At 38.9% G+C, this 22,132-nt stretch overlaps 1 protein-coding gene and 1 pseudogene across 2 annotated transcripts; one reads left to right on the top strand and one right to left on the bottom strand.

Annotated features, from left to right (window-relative positions):
- Positions 1-4,668: 4,668 nt before the first annotated feature.
- Positions 4,669-21,701, bottom strand: CGA (glycoprotein hormones, alpha polypeptide). Of its 2 annotated transcripts, none has more exons than XM_034990498.1 (4): positions 21,610-21,701; positions 6,609-6,715; positions 5,242-5,426; positions 4,669-4,841 (listed from the first exon to the last, which is right to left on the bottom strand). In XM_034990498.1, the coding sequence occupies exons 2-4, from the start codon at positions 6,706-6,708 to the stop codon at positions 4,764-4,766; spliced, it is 363 nt and encodes a 120-aa protein (XP_034846389.1). In that variant the 5' UTR covers positions 6,709-6,715; positions 21,610-21,701; the 3' UTR covers positions 4,669-4,763. The 2 variants fall into 2 exon arrangements, with proteins under 2 accessions (XP_034846389.1, XP_034846390.1); XM_034990499.1 differs by lacking the exon at positions 21,610-21,701 and adding an exon at positions 12,273-12,682.
- Positions 16,037-16,608, top strand: LOC118001065 (annotated as a pseudogene).
- Positions 21,702-22,132: the final 431 nt, after the last annotated feature.

Consider the following 22,132-nt stretch of genomic DNA (forward strand, 5'->3'; position numbering starts at 1 on the left):
AAAGTTCTTTGTGCCTCTGTTTATCCAATTGTCAGATGGAGATATTCCCACCTGCCCTGACTTGCAGTCTGCAAGGGGCTGAGTCAGACGCACTGAGAAAGTAAAAGTGCTGTACGGATGTCAGGTGGTTTGACATCGATTAACTTTTTATCCAGTAAGGGGACCTCTCTGGACCTCTTGAGGTTTGCGGTCCTAACCAACTTCTTCATGTCAGCTTCATGGTCATTTACACGTGGATTCTTTGGTTTTACCTTCCTGTTGGACCAGATTATGGGCAGCTCTTCTGGTTTCCCCATAGCTAGTCAAAGCGTAACCAAACTATTTGGGGGAATATTTTCTCCAGAAGCCTCCCAACACTATAAGAATAATTAGGAATCAACATTTGGAATCTCAGATTGGAGTCTGAGACATGTGGAATCAAAGATTCTTACCAATTTAAGACATTATCTCCCCACGGTCATATTACGATAAAGAGATCATGATCATGGCTGCCATGTAAGGTTGCACAGTGTGTGGACTACACAAAGGGTTTAAGGACTGACTGATACCTACTTTTCTGTGCCATTTAGTTATGAGGTTATTTACTTAAGGTGCTCTGCCTGCCCAGAGAGGGCACTTTCATCCATTTGCACAAAGGCTTCAGAGAGGCTAGAGGTCTTGACTTTGGGTGATTACTTGGATTCCGGCAGGGGTGGGGGAAGAGGTGGCAGCGTGTAGAGCCATGGCTTTTTCTTTCTGCTTTAATCCAGGCCAGCCACCTCTGAGACTGCTGACTCCTCCAGCACCACTCTTGTCTCTTCCCCATCCCTCTCACACATTTTCTACCCCCTCCGTTCTTCTTTTTCTTCCCTTCCCTGTGTCTCTCTCCCTCCCATCTTTTGCTGTGCTCCCCCCGCCCCCGTCCCGCTCTTAGGAGACAGACTGATCCACAGGAGCCATCCCTGTTCCCCGGCCTCCTCGTTGAGCCCTTGTTGGTGGCATCCCTGTAATCACTTAGGAGTTTCTGCTCAAGGTCGATTCTTGACACAACCACAAAGTAGTAGAAGTCTTGCTTCTTTGTTTTAGCCTCTTATCATTCTGCCTGACACCCCTCTCTCCCTGGTGACCAGGGTCCACGGACCCATGCAGACAGACCTGGTGGTCTGTTTATCTTATCTTGCGGTGTTAATGGTCAACTGTGTTGCCTCCGTCGGATGTGTTATCATGTAAAAGAAGATGCCGGGGAGACAGTGTCTTAGTCCCAAGGAAGGAATCGCAAATGGGAGAATTTCGGGCAGCTTTCTGGCTGAGATAAATGGTAAAGAATTTTTTGATAGAATAATCCCTCAAACACATGCTATTTCTACCACTTTCTTTTAGGAATTTTTCACAGATAGGCTTGAGAGAAAATGTCCAGCCTCCATGCCTGCCTCTCTTCCTCCTTGCTGCTTATATATTTGAGATTGTAATCTGTTCTCTAGAGGGCTCATAGCAGGGCTTTCGAATTGATGGTCCCCCAAGACATAATCATTTTCTCAGCCAGGCTGGCCCAGACTCTATCCTTGGTGGTCCAGCATCTTCTCTTCATCACACCCCCACACCCTCCTGAGCAACCCTAACCACGCCTGTGCTTTTGGCCCCCCCACCACAGATGACCCTCAAGCCTGTACCTCAGGGCTGGAGTACTTTCCTGAGCTCCGTATCACTGTACATGCTGCCTATCAGACAGGCTCACCTAGTACTCCTTGGACACCTCAACTCAGCAGGCCCCATACTGAATGTCATCTCCCCACTCTGACGCCATGCGAACCTTTTCCACTTCCCGGTTATTGACAGCATCATTCACCAGCTGCCCAAAAAGCCAGGAGCTGCACCCACAATTAGCTCTTCACTTCCTCCTAATTCCTCCCAAATCTCTCTCTTTCTCTTACTCTCACCCTCACTGTCACTAGACTAGCACCAGCTCGTGCCAAGACAATTGCAAAGACCCCAACTTGTGATCCTGTGTCCAGTCTCTCTCTTTCTCAAATCATCCTTTGCTTGCTGCCAAAATTTTTCCAAAGTGCAAAGCTGACCTATTAATTCTTGAACAATAACTCCTCCATTTAAGTACTCCTAAGGCAAGAAAAGTGAAGGAGCTCCCGACAGGTTTGGGAGGGGTCAAAAGAGCAGGATCTGGAAGGCCCCGCCTTCAGTACAAACTTTCTTTTTTTAATCTGATTTTTGCAATTTTGCATTCCATTCTATAATGTATCAGTCTGTGTTTTAAAATCAAAATAACATTTCTCTAAATCTTCAAGCAAAATTGATCCTGCAGAAAGGGGTATGTTTATCCTATAGCTTCAGGAACCCTCGGAGCCTCTAGTTTGAGAAGCTACTGTCCTAGCTGGAATGCACATTTCTTTGCATGTTATACAAGGACCTTGACAGGTGTTCATTTGTCTCAGCAGCTCCAGCCCTTCATCCATCTCCCTGCAATCCAGTCACACTGAACTTCTGTGATCATCAAACCGGTTCCCATCTCAGGATGTTTACTTACTCTGTTTTCCTCGAACTAGACTGAGCCCCTCCCCCTTCTTTCTACCTAACTTCTAGACCCAACTCAAGTATCATCTTCCCTGTGAAGCTATCCATGACATACCCTACCAGGCCGAGTGAACCATCCCTGGTTTTGTGCCACCGAAGTCCCACACCTCTCCCATAGCATGTATCCCATTAGATTGTAATTCTTTGTCTATGTCTCTCTTCCCCACTGGACTGTGGATTGCTTCAGAGCAAGGTCATGTCTTTTTCATCTTGACTTTTCCGGGCCCAGCACCATGCCTGGCACATGCCCAGATGGGAGATCAATATGGCCAGGACTTTTCATCCTACTGCTCTCCAGGGTTGATTTGACTGATCTGAATGACCATAGGAATGTTCCCTTCCCCTCTGTCAATTAGATGATCCCAGATGGACAAGGACACTCTGATCAAGGGCAGGTCAGTAGCTTTCCTCTCCTGCTGAATTCCCTCACGAGCTCTCCAGACCTGACACATAGTAGATTCTCAATGAATATCTATTAAATATCTGGATGAACTAATGATCAGCACCACTGTTCTCTTGAATTAAGCTACATTTTATTTTCTCCATCTTATCTTTCAGGGAATCCTGATATCTCTGAATCCCCATAATGTAACAATGTGCCAACACTTACTAGACACTAAATAAATGTATAATAAATGAGTGAATGGACAAATGAAGTAATATCTTCATATGTTTTTCTTAAAAAATACATGCACTCATTTTAATTCTTCATCCTGACACCTAGTGTGTTTACTAACCAGTTAAGAACTAGCTTTTCACTTAGAGGGGCGCCTGGGTGGCTCAGTCGTTAACTGTCTGCCTTCGGCTCGGGTCATGATCCCAGGGTCCTGGGATCGAGCCCCGCATCGGGCTCCCTGCTCCGCGGGAAGCCTGATTCTCCCTCTCCCACTCCCCCTGCTTGTGTTCCCTCTCTCGCTGTGTCTCTCTCTGTCAAATAAATAAAATCTTTATAAAAAAAAAAAGAACTAGCTTTTCACTTAGAAATGGAATCTTGACAAATTGATGATAATTGAAATTATTTTGAAAACCTTATCTATGACAGTGTGATTTTTTTTTTAAATTTCGGGCTCCTTTAGGTGTAGAATTTTTGAGTGGCTTTGATCTCTTCCATAGCTAATATAATTTAATGTATAAAACCATGATCCTCAGAGGAAGGGCTATCTCTTTTTTTAAGTGTAAATATTCAATAAATGTGGCACTGCTTTTAAGCATTTGGCTATAACTACATAAAATTTTACTAAAGTAGAAAGCTTGGCACCCCACCTAGCCCACAGTGAGGGCTCAGTGAGTACTTTGCTCATCATTTATTCATTCTCTTCTAGGCTTGAATGTGGAATGTAAGAACCAATGCTTCTGGAATATCAAAGCAATGCCCAATTTTAGTTGAGGACAACAATGCTCTTTCCTTAGCTACCATTCAATTATAACCTAGTTGCCAGGGACTAATAAAATATACTCTTTTTTTGGCTAGGTATAAGCCAAGTGGATAGAAACTTCAGGCTGGGGAGGATTTTGTCTTGCTCAAAACTTACAGCAGTGCTCTCTAATGTATTTTCCTAATTTTGCGCACTTCTCCCAGTAGAAAGTGTCTGACCAAACATCTTCAATATATGCATAATTATTTATTTATAAATGTTATACATTTATTACCATACTAATGTATATGTACTTTAAAAAAAAAAGTCATCAAAGGGGTGATATAAAAATGAATAACGGTAGAAGTTCTTGTTTTCTTTCCTCACCCCAACAGATTGTTTTATAACTAGCCCACTGGTTAGTTATAAAACTAGAAGTCTTGGTGGAATCAATGTTCTCTGGGGTCACTGAGTACGGGGAACCCCAGCTCACCCATTGGCTCACTCCCTTCAATTAATCTTATCAAAAGTAACTGGCTTTAAACTTTTAAGAAAAAATTAGAATCCAATGATAGAATGATGATTTAAAAGGCTTTATTTCCAGAGGAACCAACTTTTTATGGTCATGCCAAATGCTGTACTTCACTCCAAATGAAAAGAACTAGACTTCTGATTATACTGTAGGATAAAGAGAAAGGCAATAAAGCTGCAGTGTCCTCGAAGCATGCCAAAAGGAATATGGTAAGGAAAAAGAGGGTTTTATCTCACAAGGCCATAAACACTGAAAAAATTAATTTTTCACTCCAGGAAATCAGCAGTCATCAACATGCTCTTTGCAAAACATTAAGATTTGTGATAATAGCAAGTACTGCAATGGCACTCCGTGTGGTTCTCCACTTTGGCATTTCCCATCACTGTGGCCTAAAGGGAAAGGGAGAAAAAAAAAATGGATGGATGGACGAAATTGAAAAATGTTAAATAAAATTGTCTGTAGCCAGCTGGACTAAATAGATGCTTGTTCCATTGCACATTCTCCATTTCAGCTAATATTTCACTCTAAAAGATTAGGTTTGCACTGTGTGTGTATGTTATACTCTCTTCCAACCTACCCCTCATCACCTCCACAGCTGTTCCTGTCATTCTGAATAAATCTAGCCTAAATCAAAAGGTTACTTTTGATTTAAGGGAACAAATCCCTGTACCAATGTCAAGCAAAGGATGGGTCATTCGACACCTCTGACATTAAACCCCATGGATATGTTCTGGGGACATTTCTCAGGTTGGACTGTTAGAAAACTTCTGGAGCCTTCTAAGTTCTCACCTTGGTAAATGCTTTGGCCACACAGCATGTGGCTTCTGAGGTGATGTTCTTTGGGACCAACATTGTCTTCTTGGACCTTGCTGGAGTGGGATATGCTCTGGAGAAGCAGCAACCCACGCATTGATAAATTGGGGCACCCAACTTGGAGAAGTATTTGTTTTCCTTTAGCTTGCATTCTGGGCAACCTATCACCAAAAAGGCAAAGAGTAAAATAATCCAAGAATAACTCAAAAAGAAACAGGAGCACCTGGCTAAGGTGGTGGAGCATGTGACTCTTGATCTAGGGATCCTAAAATCCAGTGCCACATTGGGCATAGAGTTTATTTTTTTTAATTGAAAAATAAATTTAAAAAAAGAAACTGAATTTTCCCGGATTATGAGATGGTAGCTTTCTTTTTCCATTGGAAATAGAAGAAAAATAATAAACACTTTTTGGCTGTTAACTTTCACGCATAGTATCTATTTGTACTGATTATATTTATTTTCACAGGAAATAATTTTTGCAGATATGCATGGGAGATCTCAAGAGTAGTAGCTTCTCACATAAACATAAAAAAAAGAGTAGTAGTTTCTGTCTCTTCAACCATGGATTCTTTCTCCCAATGCTAACAGCATGCCTATAGGGAGCACAAAACTTGACAGATAAAAACACCATGCTCACCTGAAAGGAGAATTTTGCCCAGAGGCAAAATATTTTCCCCTTTAGAACATGCTATTGTTTTCCCCCATGGAAACTCCAAATATTGACAGAGAAAAATATGTCAGAATTAAGAAAGCTTGGTGAGTGGAGAGCCTGATATTAGATGGAGCATCTGCACTTGAGAACTGGGATTAAAATATTATCAATTGTCTAAGAAAAACCATAACCAATAGTAGCTCACAGTTTCATAGCATAAGGAATTATATCAGCTACTATATGAGATTTTTCAAATAATACAGCAAAACAAATGCACTGCATAAAATGGTTTTGTTTTTCTCACTTGTTAACTGATGTGAAAATTCATCTACAAAGGCAATGTTAAAATCTTCTCAAATCTTCTAGGAGAAATGTAAAAAAAAAAAAACTGAGCTAAGTGAATAAAGAGCATTTTCTGCTTATAAAACTCAGATAAAGAATAATAAGGAATATAGTTCAGATGAAAATGTACATGCTGCTATTTAAATGGACATGTTAGATAAATTTTCACTATACATTTTCTGAACCTAATTTAACTTTATGTTTACAATCTAAAAGTGCCTGGATATATATCCAGCAGCAAAGATTTATCACATTTGAAAAGGAGGTGGAAATCTAATTAATGGAGTTATTGATGTACATCTAGAAATCTGTGTTTTTCCTATTACTGCAAATTCTTTTGGTCACATACCCTGCATTGCAAACTCTCCATCAGGAAAGGAATGGAGAATATGCAGAAACACAGACAATGTGGCCAGAATGACAGCTGCATATTTTCTGTAATAATCCATGGCTCTCCTGCAAAACAGACAAGGAAAACAAAATTACTCTAAAATTGGCTTACCAGTCATCAAAACAACTAGTAGGTTTAACATTACTACTAATAATAGTCATCAGTGTCTTGACCCCTTAGCTTACAGCTCCAAACATACTCTGGAGCCATGTAAATAAGAAAGCAATTTTTCCTTAGGAAAGAGCTAGGGAATCGAATCTTTCCATTTCACATATAAACTAATAGAATTGGACTTGATGCTAATAAAAAATTATCTTTTTAAATATATCATTCTGCTAAGTCTCAGTGTGCTTATTTGTAAGACATGAAACTTAAACTAGATAATGTCTAAGAAGACAGAGAGAGAGATAAGCTTATGTAAAGTAGATAAGCTTATATATGATATATAAAATGTATAAGCAATTGAGTTCATCCTTCCCATTCCTACATCCCCAGGTAGGAGAACAGAAGGTAAGGACAATGTCTTTCCTGCTTTTTATTCACTGGTGGTAGTGAGCTCTAAGGCTCATTATCAGTGTGCAAGAGTAAATGCTAGCTCAGCAATGTGGCAAGAGTAGACAGCAGAGAATGTTTATCAAAGTTTTCCTAAATGCATTTCTTGACTTATTTATACCTGTAGATACAGCTTTACCTAAACATTTTGAGTGCATAAGATCAGGCTAGCCAAGGTCAGCTGTGATTGACTGTATCCAGCATTGACCTCACCGCACCTGAGAATGGGGTGACAGGGAATTGGATTGTATCCCTACAAATCCTACAAAAACTTCATATAAGATAAAATGGGCAAGTTTTTATTCCTATTTTTTAAGTGAAAATGTTATGGATTACTCATGTTCATACCATGAGAGATAAGATGAACAGAGCATCAATTACCAATAAAAAGACAATTCAGAACATTTAAAGGAGAATTAGCCCCAACTTTATAGAATCTCTTTTAGAAAATAGAGGAGGAAGGAATAGTTCCCAACTCATATTTCGAGGCCACGATTACCCTGACACAAAAACCAGACCAATTCAGTATGAAAGAAAGAAAGAATGAATGAACAAAAGAAAGAAAACAAAAGACCAGTATACCTCATGAAATTAGATGCAAAAATTTAAAAAAAAAAATCCTAAACAAAATAATAGCAAATTGAACCCAGAAATGTATAAGAAGATTTGTATATGACCAACTGCAAATAATTCACATATGCAAGGTTGGTTCAATATTTGAAAATCATTTAATGTAATCTACCATATCAATAAGATAAAGAAGAAAATCATATGATATATCAGTTGACACAGAAAAGCATTTGACAGCATTCAATATTCTTTCATAATAAAAAGTTTCCACAAACAAGAGCCAAAAGAGTTTTCTCAACTTGATAAAGAACATTTACAAAAAATCTGCAGCTGACATCATACCTAATGATGAAAAACGAATGTTTCCCCCCCAAGATCAGCAACATGGCAAGGATGCCCACTCTCACCTGTTATTCAGTATACTACTGGAAGTTCTAGCCAGTGCAATATGGCAAGAAAAAGAAATTAAAGGCACACAAATTGAAAGGGAAGAAATAAAATTATCTGTATATGTTAAAAAAAAAAAAAAAAGGAACCTACAGAAAAGGTCCTGGAACTAATTAGTGAGTTCAACAAGATTGCATGACATAAGATCAACACACAAAAATGAATTGCATTTCCTCATACTAAAAACAATAATGTGAAAACAAATTTAAAACATAATACCATTTACAATTGCTCCAAAGAAAATAAAATACTGGGGCACCTGGGTGGCTCAGTCGTTAAGCATCTGCCTTTGGCTCAGGTCATGATCTCAGGGTCCTGGGATCGAGCCTCGCATCAGGCTCCCTGATTGGCGGGGAGCCTGCTTCTCCCTCTCCCACTCCCCCTGTTTGTGTTCCCTCTATCGCTGTCTCTCTCTATATATCAAATAAATAAATAAAATCTTTAAAAAAAAAAAGGAAAGAAAATACTTAAGTTTAAATCTACCAAAATATATATAGGACTTGTATGCTGAAAATTATGAAATAAATTAAAGAAAACCTAAATAAATGGAGAGACATATCAAGTTTATGAATTGGAAGACTCAACATGGTAAAGATGTCAATTATTTACAATTTGATCTTTTTATTGAATGAAATGCCTATCCAGACCCCAGAACAGCTTTTGTAGACATAAACAAGGTCATTGTTGAAAGGCAAAAGATCTAGAATAGCTAAAACAATTTAAGAAAGAAAAGTGGGAGGACTCACTATTCCCAGTGTTAAGACTTAGTGTACAGCAACAGTAATCAAAACTGAGTGATACTGGCAGAGGGATAGATACATAGACCAGTAGAACAAAACAGAGAACCCAGAAATAGACCCACACAAATATGGCCCGCTGGCTTTTGACAAAGATGCCAAAACAATTTACCAGGAATTCAACCTTTTCAACAATGGCTGTCGGTACAACTGGACATCCATAGGCAAACAAACAAAAATTGAATGTAAACCTCATACCTTGTATGAAAATCATTGAAAATGAATTATAGACAAATGTAAAATGTGAAACTATAAAATTTTTATTAAAAAAAAGAAAAAAAATTGGGGGACCAAGGGCTAGGTTAAGAGTTTTTAGAGTTAACAACAGAAACATGACCCATAAAAGAAAAATTAATAAATTGGACCTCATCCAAATTATGGGTTAATCCTTTGTTAAGAAGATAAAAATACAAGGCACAGACTTGAAGAAAATATTTGCAAGCCACATATCCAACAAAGGGCTAGTATCTAGAATAGACAATAAGCTCTCAAAACTCAACAGAAAAAAAATCCAATTAGAAAATGGGTGTTGCAGGGGCACCTGGGTGGCTCAGTCTGTTAGGTGACTGACTCTTGGTTTCCGCTCAGGTCATGGCCTCAGGGTCATGACATTGAGCCCCACATCAGTCTCTGCACTCAGCAGGGAATCTGCTTGAGATTTTCCCTCTCCATCTCGTCTACCCTTCCCCCACTCTCTCTCTCTCTCTCTCTCAAATAAATAAATAAAATCTTTAAAAAAGAGAAAGAGAGAGAAGAAGAAAATGGGTTTTGCAGCAGAAAGGATATCTAGATGGCAAATACGTACAAGGAAAGCATTTAACATCATCAGCCATTAGTAACATGCAAATTAAAACTACAGCGAACTAGTATATATCCATGAGAATAACTAAAACAAAACATAATAATAATACCAAATGCTGGTATGGATGCAGAGAAAGAGGATAATTCAAACATTGTTGGGAGAAAATAAAATGAAAAATCATTTGGGAGCTTCTTTCTTTTTTTTTTTTTAAGATTTTTATTTATTTATTTGTCAGAGAGAGGGAGAGAGCACACAAGCAGTGGGAGCAGAAGGCAGAGGGAGAGGGAGAAGCAGGCTCCCTGGGAGCCCCATGTGGAACTCGGATCCCAGGATGCTGGGATCATGACCCAAGCCGAAGGCAGGCGCTTAACCGACTGAGCCACCCAGGCGCCCCATTTGGGGGTTTCTTATAAAACTTACCATATAACCCAACAGTTGTACTCAGGCATTTATCTCAAAGAGATGAAAATTATGTTCCTACAAAACTTGTATACAAAGGTTCAGAGCAGCTTTATTTATAATAGGCAAGAACTGGAAACCATCCAAACTGCTTTCAATAGATAAATAGTTATAGAAGCAATAGTACATCCACACGAGCGAATACTATGTGGCAACAAAAAGAACACATTATTGATACACATGCAAGGCAGATAGATCTCAAAGATATTGTGTTGAGTGAAGGTTGCATGCTGCATGATTCCATTTATATAACACTCTATATAATAAAATAAAATTAGAGAGATGCCAAATAAATCAGCAGTTTTAAGGAGTTAGTGTTGGGGAGGGAGTTGAGGTGGGGATAAGTGTGGCTATAAAGAGAGCCACATGGTGATGGAACAGTTCTGAATCTTGATTGTGATATTTGTCACACTATTGTACACATGGGATAAAATTGCATGGAACTACACACACATTCACACACGCATACACGCGCACACACACAATACCAGTGAAATCTGACTAAGCTCTGTGGGTTGTACCAAAGTCAATTTCCTGGTTTTCACATCCTACTACAGCCAGGCACAGTATTATCTTTGGGAGAAACTGGCTGAAGTATACCCAGGACTTCTCTGTACATATTTTTGCAACTTCTAAATCTATAATTTTTAAAACAAAAAGTTTATTTAAAAAAAAAAGGCATTCTAAAATAAGATTTAAAATTGCATGAGTCAAAATTTGTGGTTATTTTTCAGGCAGATTGACAGAATGAGGCCATATTTTTGCCAAAGGTTTATATCAACCTATACATCTTTTAAGAAAAAAAAATTGTCAGCAGAACTAACAGTTTATAATATAGAAAAACAAACCGTATAAATATAGGTACGGCTAAAACAAAGGTATGTTATTATTTCTCCCTGACGTATATACTTATACATAAGTAATTATAGGTTTTATTTATCTCCACACCTAATTAGCACCAAACAAACATTGTTCTAAGTTGGTGGTTCTCAAAGTGTGATCTGGGGACTCTCAACACTTTTCAGTGAGTTTGTGAGGTAAAAATGATTTTCATAGTAATTCTAAGATACTATTCACCTTTTTCGTTCTCAGCCTCTCATGAGTCTTCAGAGAAATTTTCTAGAGGCTACATGACATGTGCAATTGCAACAGATGGAGTAAAGATGCACATGGGAATCTAGCTATGTTCTATTAGGCCAGTTTTTCAAAAAAAATTATAGAAAGATAAAACCATGCCACCCTTCTTACTAATTTTTTTGTTTTGGAAGTTTTCATTTTTTTATAAATGTATATTTGTGTTAACATGTGATGGGTTAATTCTTACTGTTTTAAAATGAATACATATGTTAAAACTTTTTCTAACATTTCTAAATCAGTAAATATTGAGAAATATAACTTCATAAAAAATTCTTTGGACTCCTCAACAATTTTTAAGAACATAAACAGTTTCTGAGACCAAAAAATCCGAGAACCACCGCTTAAGTGATATACAAAGCCACAAGGAAATTTTCAGAATTGAAACTGGTTTCCTTTTTTAAACTAGTATCATTTTTGTGCTTTGATATTGCAGCTCATATATTATGAAAATTCAGCATTATGCAGCGAACAATTATATCAGAATTAATTCAGAGAGAAACATTTATAACAAGATTGCAGAATGTGAGAGTATGAAGTCAACGCACATTTCAGAATCTGCTTTATGATAAAATGAAGAGAAGATTGAAAAAGCAGAACCAAAGTCACCATTGCTGTAGCTTTCAGTAACAGAAGTGAATTTATCTTTATTTTAAAAAGAAATGGGGTTAATCAAGCAGAAAAGGATTAACCTTCAAATCTTGAAAACATTTTAGTAAATATTTTTATCATTCTAATCACCTTTAGGTCCTTCTGTTTTGGAATTTGGGAGAAAAACATCAGGACAGGAAAAATAATTACGTTCTGCTGGGATTTATGCAATTTTGCACAATATGCTCAATATAAATCAGAGTTCCTCACCTCAGCCTCTTTTGGCATTCCGAGTGAGTACCTTGCAGACTTCACAGACTCTGTACATCTGACCCCACGGTGCATCTCCAGCATGCACTCAACATGCTCTACCTCCCGCCGCCTGCCCCATCAGAATGGTGTGAGTCTGAGAGAATGTATGTTTTCTCAGCTTGGCCGGGAAAGCCTCTCTCCTCCATCTCAGTCCATCCACCTCAGTCCTTTAAGGAGCTGCCCAGCCACCAGCTTCCCCGTGAAGGTTTCAAACAACCCCAAAGCCAGAATACATAATTCTCTCCATTGCATCCACCTACCGTTTTGCTTAGAATTCTTAGATGAAGTTCCGCAGTCTGCCCTGACTCTAGCCAGTTATGTACATGTTGGTCTCTCCATTTCTGCAAAAACCTCCTAAGGGTAGAAACTATGCCCCTCTGATCCACCACCATCCCCGGCCTAGCGTCTTGCACAGGGTAGATGCAATTATGTTGCACTGGGACTTTAGAACAGCAATAATAGTATCGACCCAAAGTTGCTAATGTAGAACTGTCATGAAGGAACAAGATAACTCTTGAATGGGGACTTAGAATAAATGTTTAATAAAGTAAAATAATTTCAAATAATAAATTCATTAGAGACCGTATGTTCTCACAGAATTCCCTAATTTGTAGCTGGCCAATATGTGAAACTATAAGTGTTAAATATGCCACAGATAGAAGCCACTCTATGCTAAGATATAAAAGTCATAAGAATTAAAAGAAAGCATCCGGGGCGCCTGGGTGGCTCAGTCGTTGGGTGTCTGCCGTTGGCTCAAGTCATGGTCCCAGGGTCCCCGGATCGAGCCCCACATCGGTCTCCCTGCTCCACGGGAAGCCTGCTCTCCCTCTCCCACTCCCGCTGTTTGTGTTCCCTCTCTCGCTGTCTCTCTCTCTCTTTCTCTCCATCTAAATAAATAAATAAAATGTTTTTTTAAAAAGAAAGCATTAATAAAAAGCATACGTACGAGCTTCAAGGTTTAAATTGGGTGTCTCATCTCTGAGTTTACATCAAACTATATGTGTGCACAAATTTAAATTCTTGATAAGACTGAGAAAAAGATAGCATTCTTGAAAGTATAAAAGAATATTATTGCCAGAATTTAATATCATTATTTAATGTTTTCATAGTATTATTTATTGTGATTATATATAATTAATATATTTAATGATTTACAAAATAGGTAAACTCTCTACCAGTACACACAAGCTAGCTAGATAGATAGACCAAGTATCCTATACATACACACACACACACCCTGTATGTCAAATGGGGTACAAAAATGGACACTCCACTTTTTGATGTGGATGCGGCACACATACTCTCATGCTACAGAGGGAATTTAGTCTAAGATACTTTTGTGGCATTCTTTGGAAACACAACCTGCTATCACATGAAAACTTAGGGGCAATGAATAACCAGGGGGCTTCTCTTTGCAGCCCCTCTGCTCTGTTTTTATCACAGGAAAAAATCCTTGGGGCACCTGGGTGGCTCAGTGGGTTAAGCGACTGCCTTCAGCTCAGGTCATGACCTGGAGTCCATGGATAGAGTCCCACATTGGGCTCCCTGCTCAGCGGGTAGTCTGCTTCTCCCTCTGACCCTCCCCCCTCTCATGCTCTCTCTCTCTCTCAAATAAATAAATAAAATCTAAAAAAAAAAATCCCTATAAAGTTAGGTGCCTGTCTATCAACAATCCTGGCCTGTCTGCCAGAGTATGGAAAGACCTCAAGGCTAATTACATATGTTTTTATACACTTATATATGGGTAGATGTGTGTGTCTCTATGTGTGTACAGATCTGTACACCCAGGTATACACACATATACAGAAATGTACATATACATAAAAGATTGCTCCAAGAAGATTACAAGTGTTTGGTACAATATGACATCCCGTCCTTCGCTTGCAAAGACGCTGCCATTGCTCCCCCCCTGCCCCACCCCCACCAGAGAGTAAGGTTTTCAGTTTTTCTCAAGGTGGTGATGGCAGGGGTGACTCATCCATACTGTCCACACCCAGAAGCCCGTATGACTCATAGCGTGCTTTTGAGATGACTGGCTAAGACTAGAGGCACAATTTTTTGTTAACAAAATGGTAGAAATCTAACTGACTTCTAGAGGGTTAGTTAACCTAAGGTTTCACCTCATTAGCCCCATCTAACCCAGCTAACTACCAAGGAGAGGAAAAGCCAGCTGCCTTCAATGACCAGTAACTAATGAAAGGGAAGCTTTAAAGTAAAGTCTTTAATCCCTGGCACATTGCCTGGCATGAGATAGGTATTCAATAATTGTTTATTAAACAGAGGATAGGCCTGTTGGTTTTGCGTCTTGCCTGGTGAGAGAAGATAGCCATAGCTCACCTTGAGGAAAGATTTGAAGGAAGAAAGTCACAAGGGAAAGTAGAATGTTTGGAATCCATCATCCCACAACTTCCACAGAGTAGGCTCACCTCTGCCTCCTGCTGAGTGACCACCTCTGTTTCCAGGTGGACAAATTTAAAGAGTTTGGGGCCAGTAGTAAGGAAACTCAGCTTGGAGTGACCCTGGCAACTATTTTTCTTTGCTCATGCACTCTAGTTGCAGTAAGTGGGTTTCAACCTTGTTCTTGTAATGTGTTCTGCACCGCAGGTCCAGCCTGAGTGTCTTGCATGATCCCATGCTCCAGCCCTTAGCCTCAATAATCCTCCAGGTTCCCAGTTCTTCCAAGTAGACATTCAAACATTGCTTCCAAGCACCACAGACACCTTCAGACCCGTTAACACATTCACTGATAGTTTTTCCAAAGGTGGTGATGTGGATGGCTGAGCAATTGGGGGGACAAGGAGAGACTGGTTAATGCTCCCTCAATCTGTCCCCAGTTATTTCATCCACTCTTGGATATAGATAATTACTATTTTCTCTATCTTATAAAAAGATGAGTTGGGGGGGCAACTGGGTGGCTCAGTCAGTTAAGTGCCTTTGGCTCAGGTCATGATGCCAGGGTCCTGGGATTGAGCCTCCCGTGGAGCTCCCTGCTCTGTAGGAGTCTCCTTCTCCCTCTCCCTCAAGCCCCCCCACACACACTCATGCTTGCTCTCTCTCTCGTGCTAGCTCTCTCAAATAAATGAAATCTTTAAAAAATAATTTAAAAATAGAATAAAATAAGTAAATAAAAATAAAAAAATAAAAAAAAAATAAGTAAATAAAAAGACGAGTTTGGGATAATTTGATGGGAGCTCAGTGCTGTTAAGTGCAAAATGTAAGGTCCAAGTTGAACCCTTGAAAGGTTTAAAGACTTTGAATAAGCACCTGCTACATGTCAGGCACCGTGCCAAGCACGGATGACACAAACTTGAATAAGATTCCTGCTATCTGACCCAGATACAAAAGCAAGTAACTTTGAGAGTGAAGAATGCTGTAATGAAAGCATTTGTCGACACCGAGGCATTTGCTGGGTGGAGGACATGAAAAAGGAGAGATGACAAGCAAATGAGAATAAAGAACATCTTCGTGAACGAAAGAGAATCTCTACAGCAGTAAATACATATTTTAGTATTTTGATATTTGTGCAGGAGTTTCATGGATCCAGTAGTCCCCATAATTTATGAAGCAGCTACAGGAGGCAACCAGTGCCTCAAAGCGCCCCAGGATCCCGAGGAAAATAAGGCCAAGTGAAGTCACACAGCTCAGTGGCAATATTTGGGATGGGATTTCTGTCTATCAATCACTTAAGAGCATTTTGTGCCTCTTTCATTGGGGCTGCTCACATGCCATCCAGACTGAGGAAGACCCAGAAACTTTGCGGGCACATGAGTCATGGCCACGGCCGCCTGGACAAGCACTGGAAGCACCCAGTGGCCAGGGTCATGCTGGTGCTTCCATCATCGGCACAGGATCAACTTGGACAAATAACACCCAGGTTACTTTGGAGAAGTTGGTATGAGGCATGACCACTTAACGAGGAACCAGAGCTTCTGCCCAGCTGTCAACCTTGATAAACTGTGGGACCAAGTCCGTCAGCAGACTCGGGGGAAATGCAGCCAGAAACAACAGGACTGGAGCTGCTCCTATCATTGATGTGGTGCGATCTGGCTATTGTGAAGTTTGGGGAAAGGGAAAGCTCCCAGAACAGCCTGTCATGGTGAAGGTCAAATTCTTCAGTAGAAGAGCTGAGGAGAAGAAATGGGGGGCGGGGGGGAGCAGGTTGTGTCCTGGTAGCTGGAAGCCTTGTGGAGGGAGAAGGTTTATTAAATGCCAAAAAGTGCTTTACGAAAACAACAACAACAACAACAGTGCTTTCACAAAATCTTTAAAGGGAGCCAACTTGTTTTCCAGATGAAATGGGGAGAAAGAAAATGGAAAAAAAGGGTCCCATGGACAAGAGAAATATACAGCACAACTTGTACAATTTATGCTTTACAAAAAACAGGGGTTTCCACAAAGAAGCACCAAACAAAAGATGACCTTAAGATAGTTATCTTAAAAAATATTTATTTTAAAAATAAAGGAAAAAAGCAAGCAGTAATTAGAAGAAACCTGAAGGGCTTATGGATTTATGAAAATGATTTTAATCCCTTTATGACCATTCTTTTAACCATAATATTTTAAGAAGTTTCTTTTCTCTTTTTTTAAGATTTTGTTTATTTATTTGACAGAGAGAGAGGCACAGTGAGAGAGGGAACACAAGCAGGGGGAGTAGGAGAGGGAGAAGCAGGCTTCCCACCAAGCAGGGAGCCCGATGTGGGGCTTGATCCCAGGACCCTGGGACCATGACCTGAGCCAAAGGCAGACGCTTAAAGACTGAGCCACCCAGGCGCCCCAAGAAGTTTCTTTTCTTAATTGAATAAATTTAAGGGGCTTATAATAAGATGCATACTTTCTACTTTAATTGTTATTTAAAAGCACTTACAATGTTAACTTAATTATGTAATTAAAATCTTGGTTTTTCCATTACCCTCTGGTTTTCCTAGCACATCAGCATTTTTTAAATTGTCTGCATACTAAATCAATCAGAAATTTTGATAAGACAGGCTCTATGCACCATAAAATATTGTTCTAAATGAGAATGTCAAATGTTTGTTGTTTTAAGATACCCAATTTTTTAAATTAACATTATTAGAGTAATAAATGCTGGCAGGAATAAAATATTGGATAGTATCAATTTAACACTCAGAAAAGTAAAATACCTAAAAGCTAGAAAAGTTTTATATGGAGCATTATTATAGTAATATAAGAATGTTTCTTTTAACTTTTAAAATTTGTGCATTGTATTTTGTTATGTTTATCTGAGCTATTTTTATGCAATCTTTTGACACACCAAGCATCATTCCCATTTAAAAGCATTAAAGCATAAAAACATATTTCATTTGCCTCGAAGTTTTTCAATAATAGAATAGAGAGGCCAGGATTATTGATTTCTCTTCCCTGGCACCTTATTTTATAAGGATTTATTTTTCTGCGATAAAAACAGCAGAAGAGCTTCAAAGAGAAGCTCCTTTGTTGTTCATTTCCCCTAAGTTTTCATTTCTATGGCAGGTTGTACTTCCCAAAGATGGCAACAAAAATATCTCTCAGCCTACATTCCTTCTGTACTATGACTTTGCCATTTCCACGTCAAAACACAGTGTGTCTAGGGGCGCCTGAGTGGCTCAGTCAGTTGAGCATCTGCCTTCGGTTCAGGTCATGATCTCAGGGTCCTGGGATCGAGTCCCACATCGGGCTCCCTGCTCAATGGGGAATCTGCTTCTCCCTCTCCCTCTGCCTGCCGCTCCCCGCTCATGCTGTCTCTCAAATAAATGAATAAATCTTAAAAAAAAAAAACAAAACCCACAGTGTGTCTATTTTTGTACCCCATTTGAGTGAGGTAGGCCCTCTGACCACCGAAACCAATAGAATATGGCAGGAGCAACATTGGGCCAGTTGTTGGCTGTATCCCGGTCTTCTCCTGGCAGTTCTTGCTTCCTGTCTCTTAGAAGACAGTTGCCATATAGAAAGTGCTACTACTCTGAGACCACCCTACGATAAGAAGCCAAGCCACATGGAGAGAAAAAAGAAGTCCAAGAAGTAAGAAATGAAGAAGCCATCCTAGATGACCAGTCCAGTTGAGCCTCCAGAGGACTCCAACCCCAGCCACTATCTGATCACAAATACATGAGAAACTCGAGTTAAAAACTGCCCAGGTGAGCCCGGGGCTACCTACAGAACCATGAGAGAGCAATAACTTGTACCCACTAAGTTTTGGGGTAGTTTGATGCACAGCAATAGATCCCTGGAACAATTATCTACTGCTCTCTCATAACAAAAATTTTTCCTCCAGGGTCTGAAATATAGGACCCCAATCTTGCCTTTCTGCTTTCTCTTCTTTCTACTGTCTCCTTACTTTTCCTTTGTGGGAGGATATTTATATAACACGTATTCAGTTACTCTATTTGGGAAATGTAGCAACGTGTGAAAAAAAAATTTGGAGTTAGCATTCTACACAGTATCTGCAACACTGACTTCGGGAATAATAATAACTCTCTACTTTAAAAATAATTCCTACATTTAATGGAGCACTTGTGTGTGCTGGATGTTCTTTTGGGCACCTTGAACACATAAACATATTCAATACTCATGACAATCTTGTGAAGTATTCTTTTCATTTTGGCAGATAAAGAAATTCTTGAGGCAAAGTAACCCAGAAAAAGTCAGAAAATTTGTTGCTCGTGGAGCCAAGATTTTAGAATATCGCTTTACAATTCTAAACTCCAGGCTCTGAACCACACTTCACTATACTGCCTTCAAATCTTTATATTTTACAATGAAGTTCTTAAATGATTTTTTCAGATGGTATATCCCTAAATAAGATGCTTACATTTTTTGTTTAGAGCAACATTATGTTGTGCCAGCTTAAATATAACTTGCCCATGTAATTTTTTATTTTACGTATTTATCTGACTTCACCTTCTTCAGAACAGCCTTAAGAAAGCTATTTCATTTGGATAAAAAGGCATTTGATACCTGATCAAGTATGACGACTAGTGTCTGACTGGGGGAGAAAGGGGGAAGCACTGGTTTTCACGTACATTCCTTTGTTTGATTCTCTTTACACCTCCATGAGGAAAGCATTATTATGGCACCTATTTCATAGACTGGAAAACTACACTTCAGATAATTAAAGGGATCTGCCAAGATCATTTGGAAAGTAATCCGATCCTAAGATCATACTTTTTCCACCTGTACCACCCCTATGGCCCAGAAGTACTTAGTTAATCCATTACCGCCTTTAGGACATTGATTTACATATAGATCATGTTGTTAACAACTGTCTTTTCTAATTTGATTCCCAATATTGCCCTTGATTCCACACTCAGTTCAGCCTAAACCCCCTCTAAACCCTCTCTTTGTCTTAGACCCCAGCAGATTAAGAACGCTAGAGCATTTTTATAATGTTATCTCTGAGTCTGATGAACCAAGAAATTGCCAGATTACTTTGTGCAACATTACAATAGGTAATGCTGAAATGTTATACACCAAAACCAGAATTTGCAAAGATCATAAATTGATACCAAACTACTCTAGGATTCACAATCTGTAAAAATAGAAGTTTGGTGCTATGGGTCATACTGTTCTCAATGGAAATATTAATTGATTCCTGTACATTTTCTCTTTGTGAAAGCACATTATCTTGATCTTTTTTTGAACAAGATGCACATTACCTTCAAAAAAAAAAAAAAAAGATGCACATTACCTTCTAATTTTGCTATTTCTATTTCCCAGCTCTTACTTTGAGTTTTCATGTAAATTTGAGTCCCACATTTATAAGAAATGTACAATGAAACCGAGAATCTGTTCTGGAACATAATCAATTGCTTTTCTAACATTGTTCACATGCTACCCTTTTCAGCAGGAAATGGTAAGAAATATGACTCAAAATTTCAAAACCTCTATTACTGCAAAAAAAGAAAAAGAAAAAAAGAGAGAGAAAAGAAACTTAAACCAAAACCAAAGTTAAAATTGAAATGAAAGCACATGAGCTTTTCATAAATGGTAACTGTTCTTATCTTTTTTTTAAATATTTCAAGACTATAGCAAAGTATTACAATGCAATTTGGATGACTAATATTTTAAATAATTGATTTGGTGTTAGGTCAAGTAATTATTTAAAAGACATCGTCAGAAAATTATAAAGATTCCTCTGATCTAACATAAAAAAATCTTATTTTTGAGTGGGGAAAGGATTGTAAGTGCTTAAGAAATAAAAGTTCCTGTGAAGTTTAAATGGAGTTTCTGTATTCCCAAGGGACCCATAATTCTTCCATGTGTCCAAATCCTGTTCCTCAACACTAATAAAGAGGGACAAGAGAGCACTTTTATTTTCTAGTCTCAATTTCCCAGTAAGCTGCCGTTTCAACTAGTGCTCATGTAAATATAACTAAGGTTAGCAAAAGTTTCCAGAAACTCTCATTGGAACACACCCAACTAGATTTGTTCAAGGGATTCAAAATTACAAAATCATCAGTAATAACTGGACAAATAGCACTGACTCTTATTTTTGTAGCGTTTTATGAAAGAAGAAAATGGAAACAATGTTGTCTGAAAATTGTCAGTGTTACTGTATTCAAGTCTACAGGAGAACATCTATTCAAAAGATACCAGAAGCTATGGTCATTCGGCTAAACAAGTGAGCTGCTTTATCACTGGCCAGATTGAAGATATAGCTATACATCATTTAAAAACTGATTTGGGGCCCCTGGGTAGCTCAGTCGGTTAAGCGTTCGACTCTCGATTTCGACTCAGGTCATCATCTCAGGGTCCTTGGATCCAGCGGAGGAGAGTCTGGCTCCCCACTCAGCAGGGAGTCTGCTTAAGATTCTTTCTCTCCTTCTCCTGGCCCTGCCCCCACTCACACGCTCGGTCATGCTTTCTCTCTCCCTCTCTCTAAAATAAATTTTAAAATCTTTAAATAAATAAATAAACAAATAAATAAAAACTGATGGTAAAACAATAGCAGCAACTTATATAATGTCTATCCTCCTTCTACCTCACCCCTGTAAGCCACTCAAACTAATGTCTTTCAAATGACACCCAATATTTCTTGAAGAAAATTTTTAGATACTGACAGGTACTTGCAGATCTCAGCAGGAGACATTTGGTTTCTGGTTTCCATTAAATAACATCTTAGCCTGTGATCACAGACCACAGTTTTGCAGACTTCCTCCCAATTCAATCATGAGTGCTGAAAAGAGAATGTGTAAATATCTGTCTCTCTCCTCACTGGCATATGCATAGCTGACCTCTGCTATAGAATATTTTACTCCTCACTCAATTAAAATCCCAGAAATTGTTTCATTCATATTACCTTCCTCCGGACTTTTTGCAGGATGTGTTCAGGGCAGTTGATTGTGGATCTGAAGAGGGATTTTAGCTTTGCCTTGTGTTTTCTCAGTAACTACAGTTAATAAAGTCCACACTTGTCTTTTATACCAGCAGAGTAATAAAAACTGCATGTTCCCACCTGCATCTAAGCCCAGGGATCAACAGTAAATTCCACCCAATGATTGAATGGTCCTTCATGTAATTACCATGACATCAATTTGATCTTATCTTGTTTCAACCCTTAGATCATTTTTTGTTTTGAGCCATTTTCAGGCGGTGGTGACTGCAAGGTCAGCCTATGGAAAGAGAGTACACTCATTTTCTACGTAATTTTATCAAGACTTACACACAACATCCTGAAAGTTGACACTTTCCTATAAACAAGACTCTATGAGTATTACATTTAATTAGCTAAGTACCTGATGTTTACTTAAAACAGGAGAGGAACTGTAAATTTCAGATAATAGATACAGAACATTACCAGACTTACATTATTCTAGGGGGAA

This window comes from Mirounga leonina, unplaced genomic scaffold (genome assembly GCF_011800145.1).
Source record: "Mirounga leonina isolate KUSES-001 unplaced genomic scaffold, KU_Mleo_1.0 Mir_53, whole genome shotgun sequence".
NCBI classification, from domain to species: Eukaryota; Metazoa; Chordata; class Mammalia; order Carnivora; family Phocidae; genus Mirounga; species Mirounga leonina.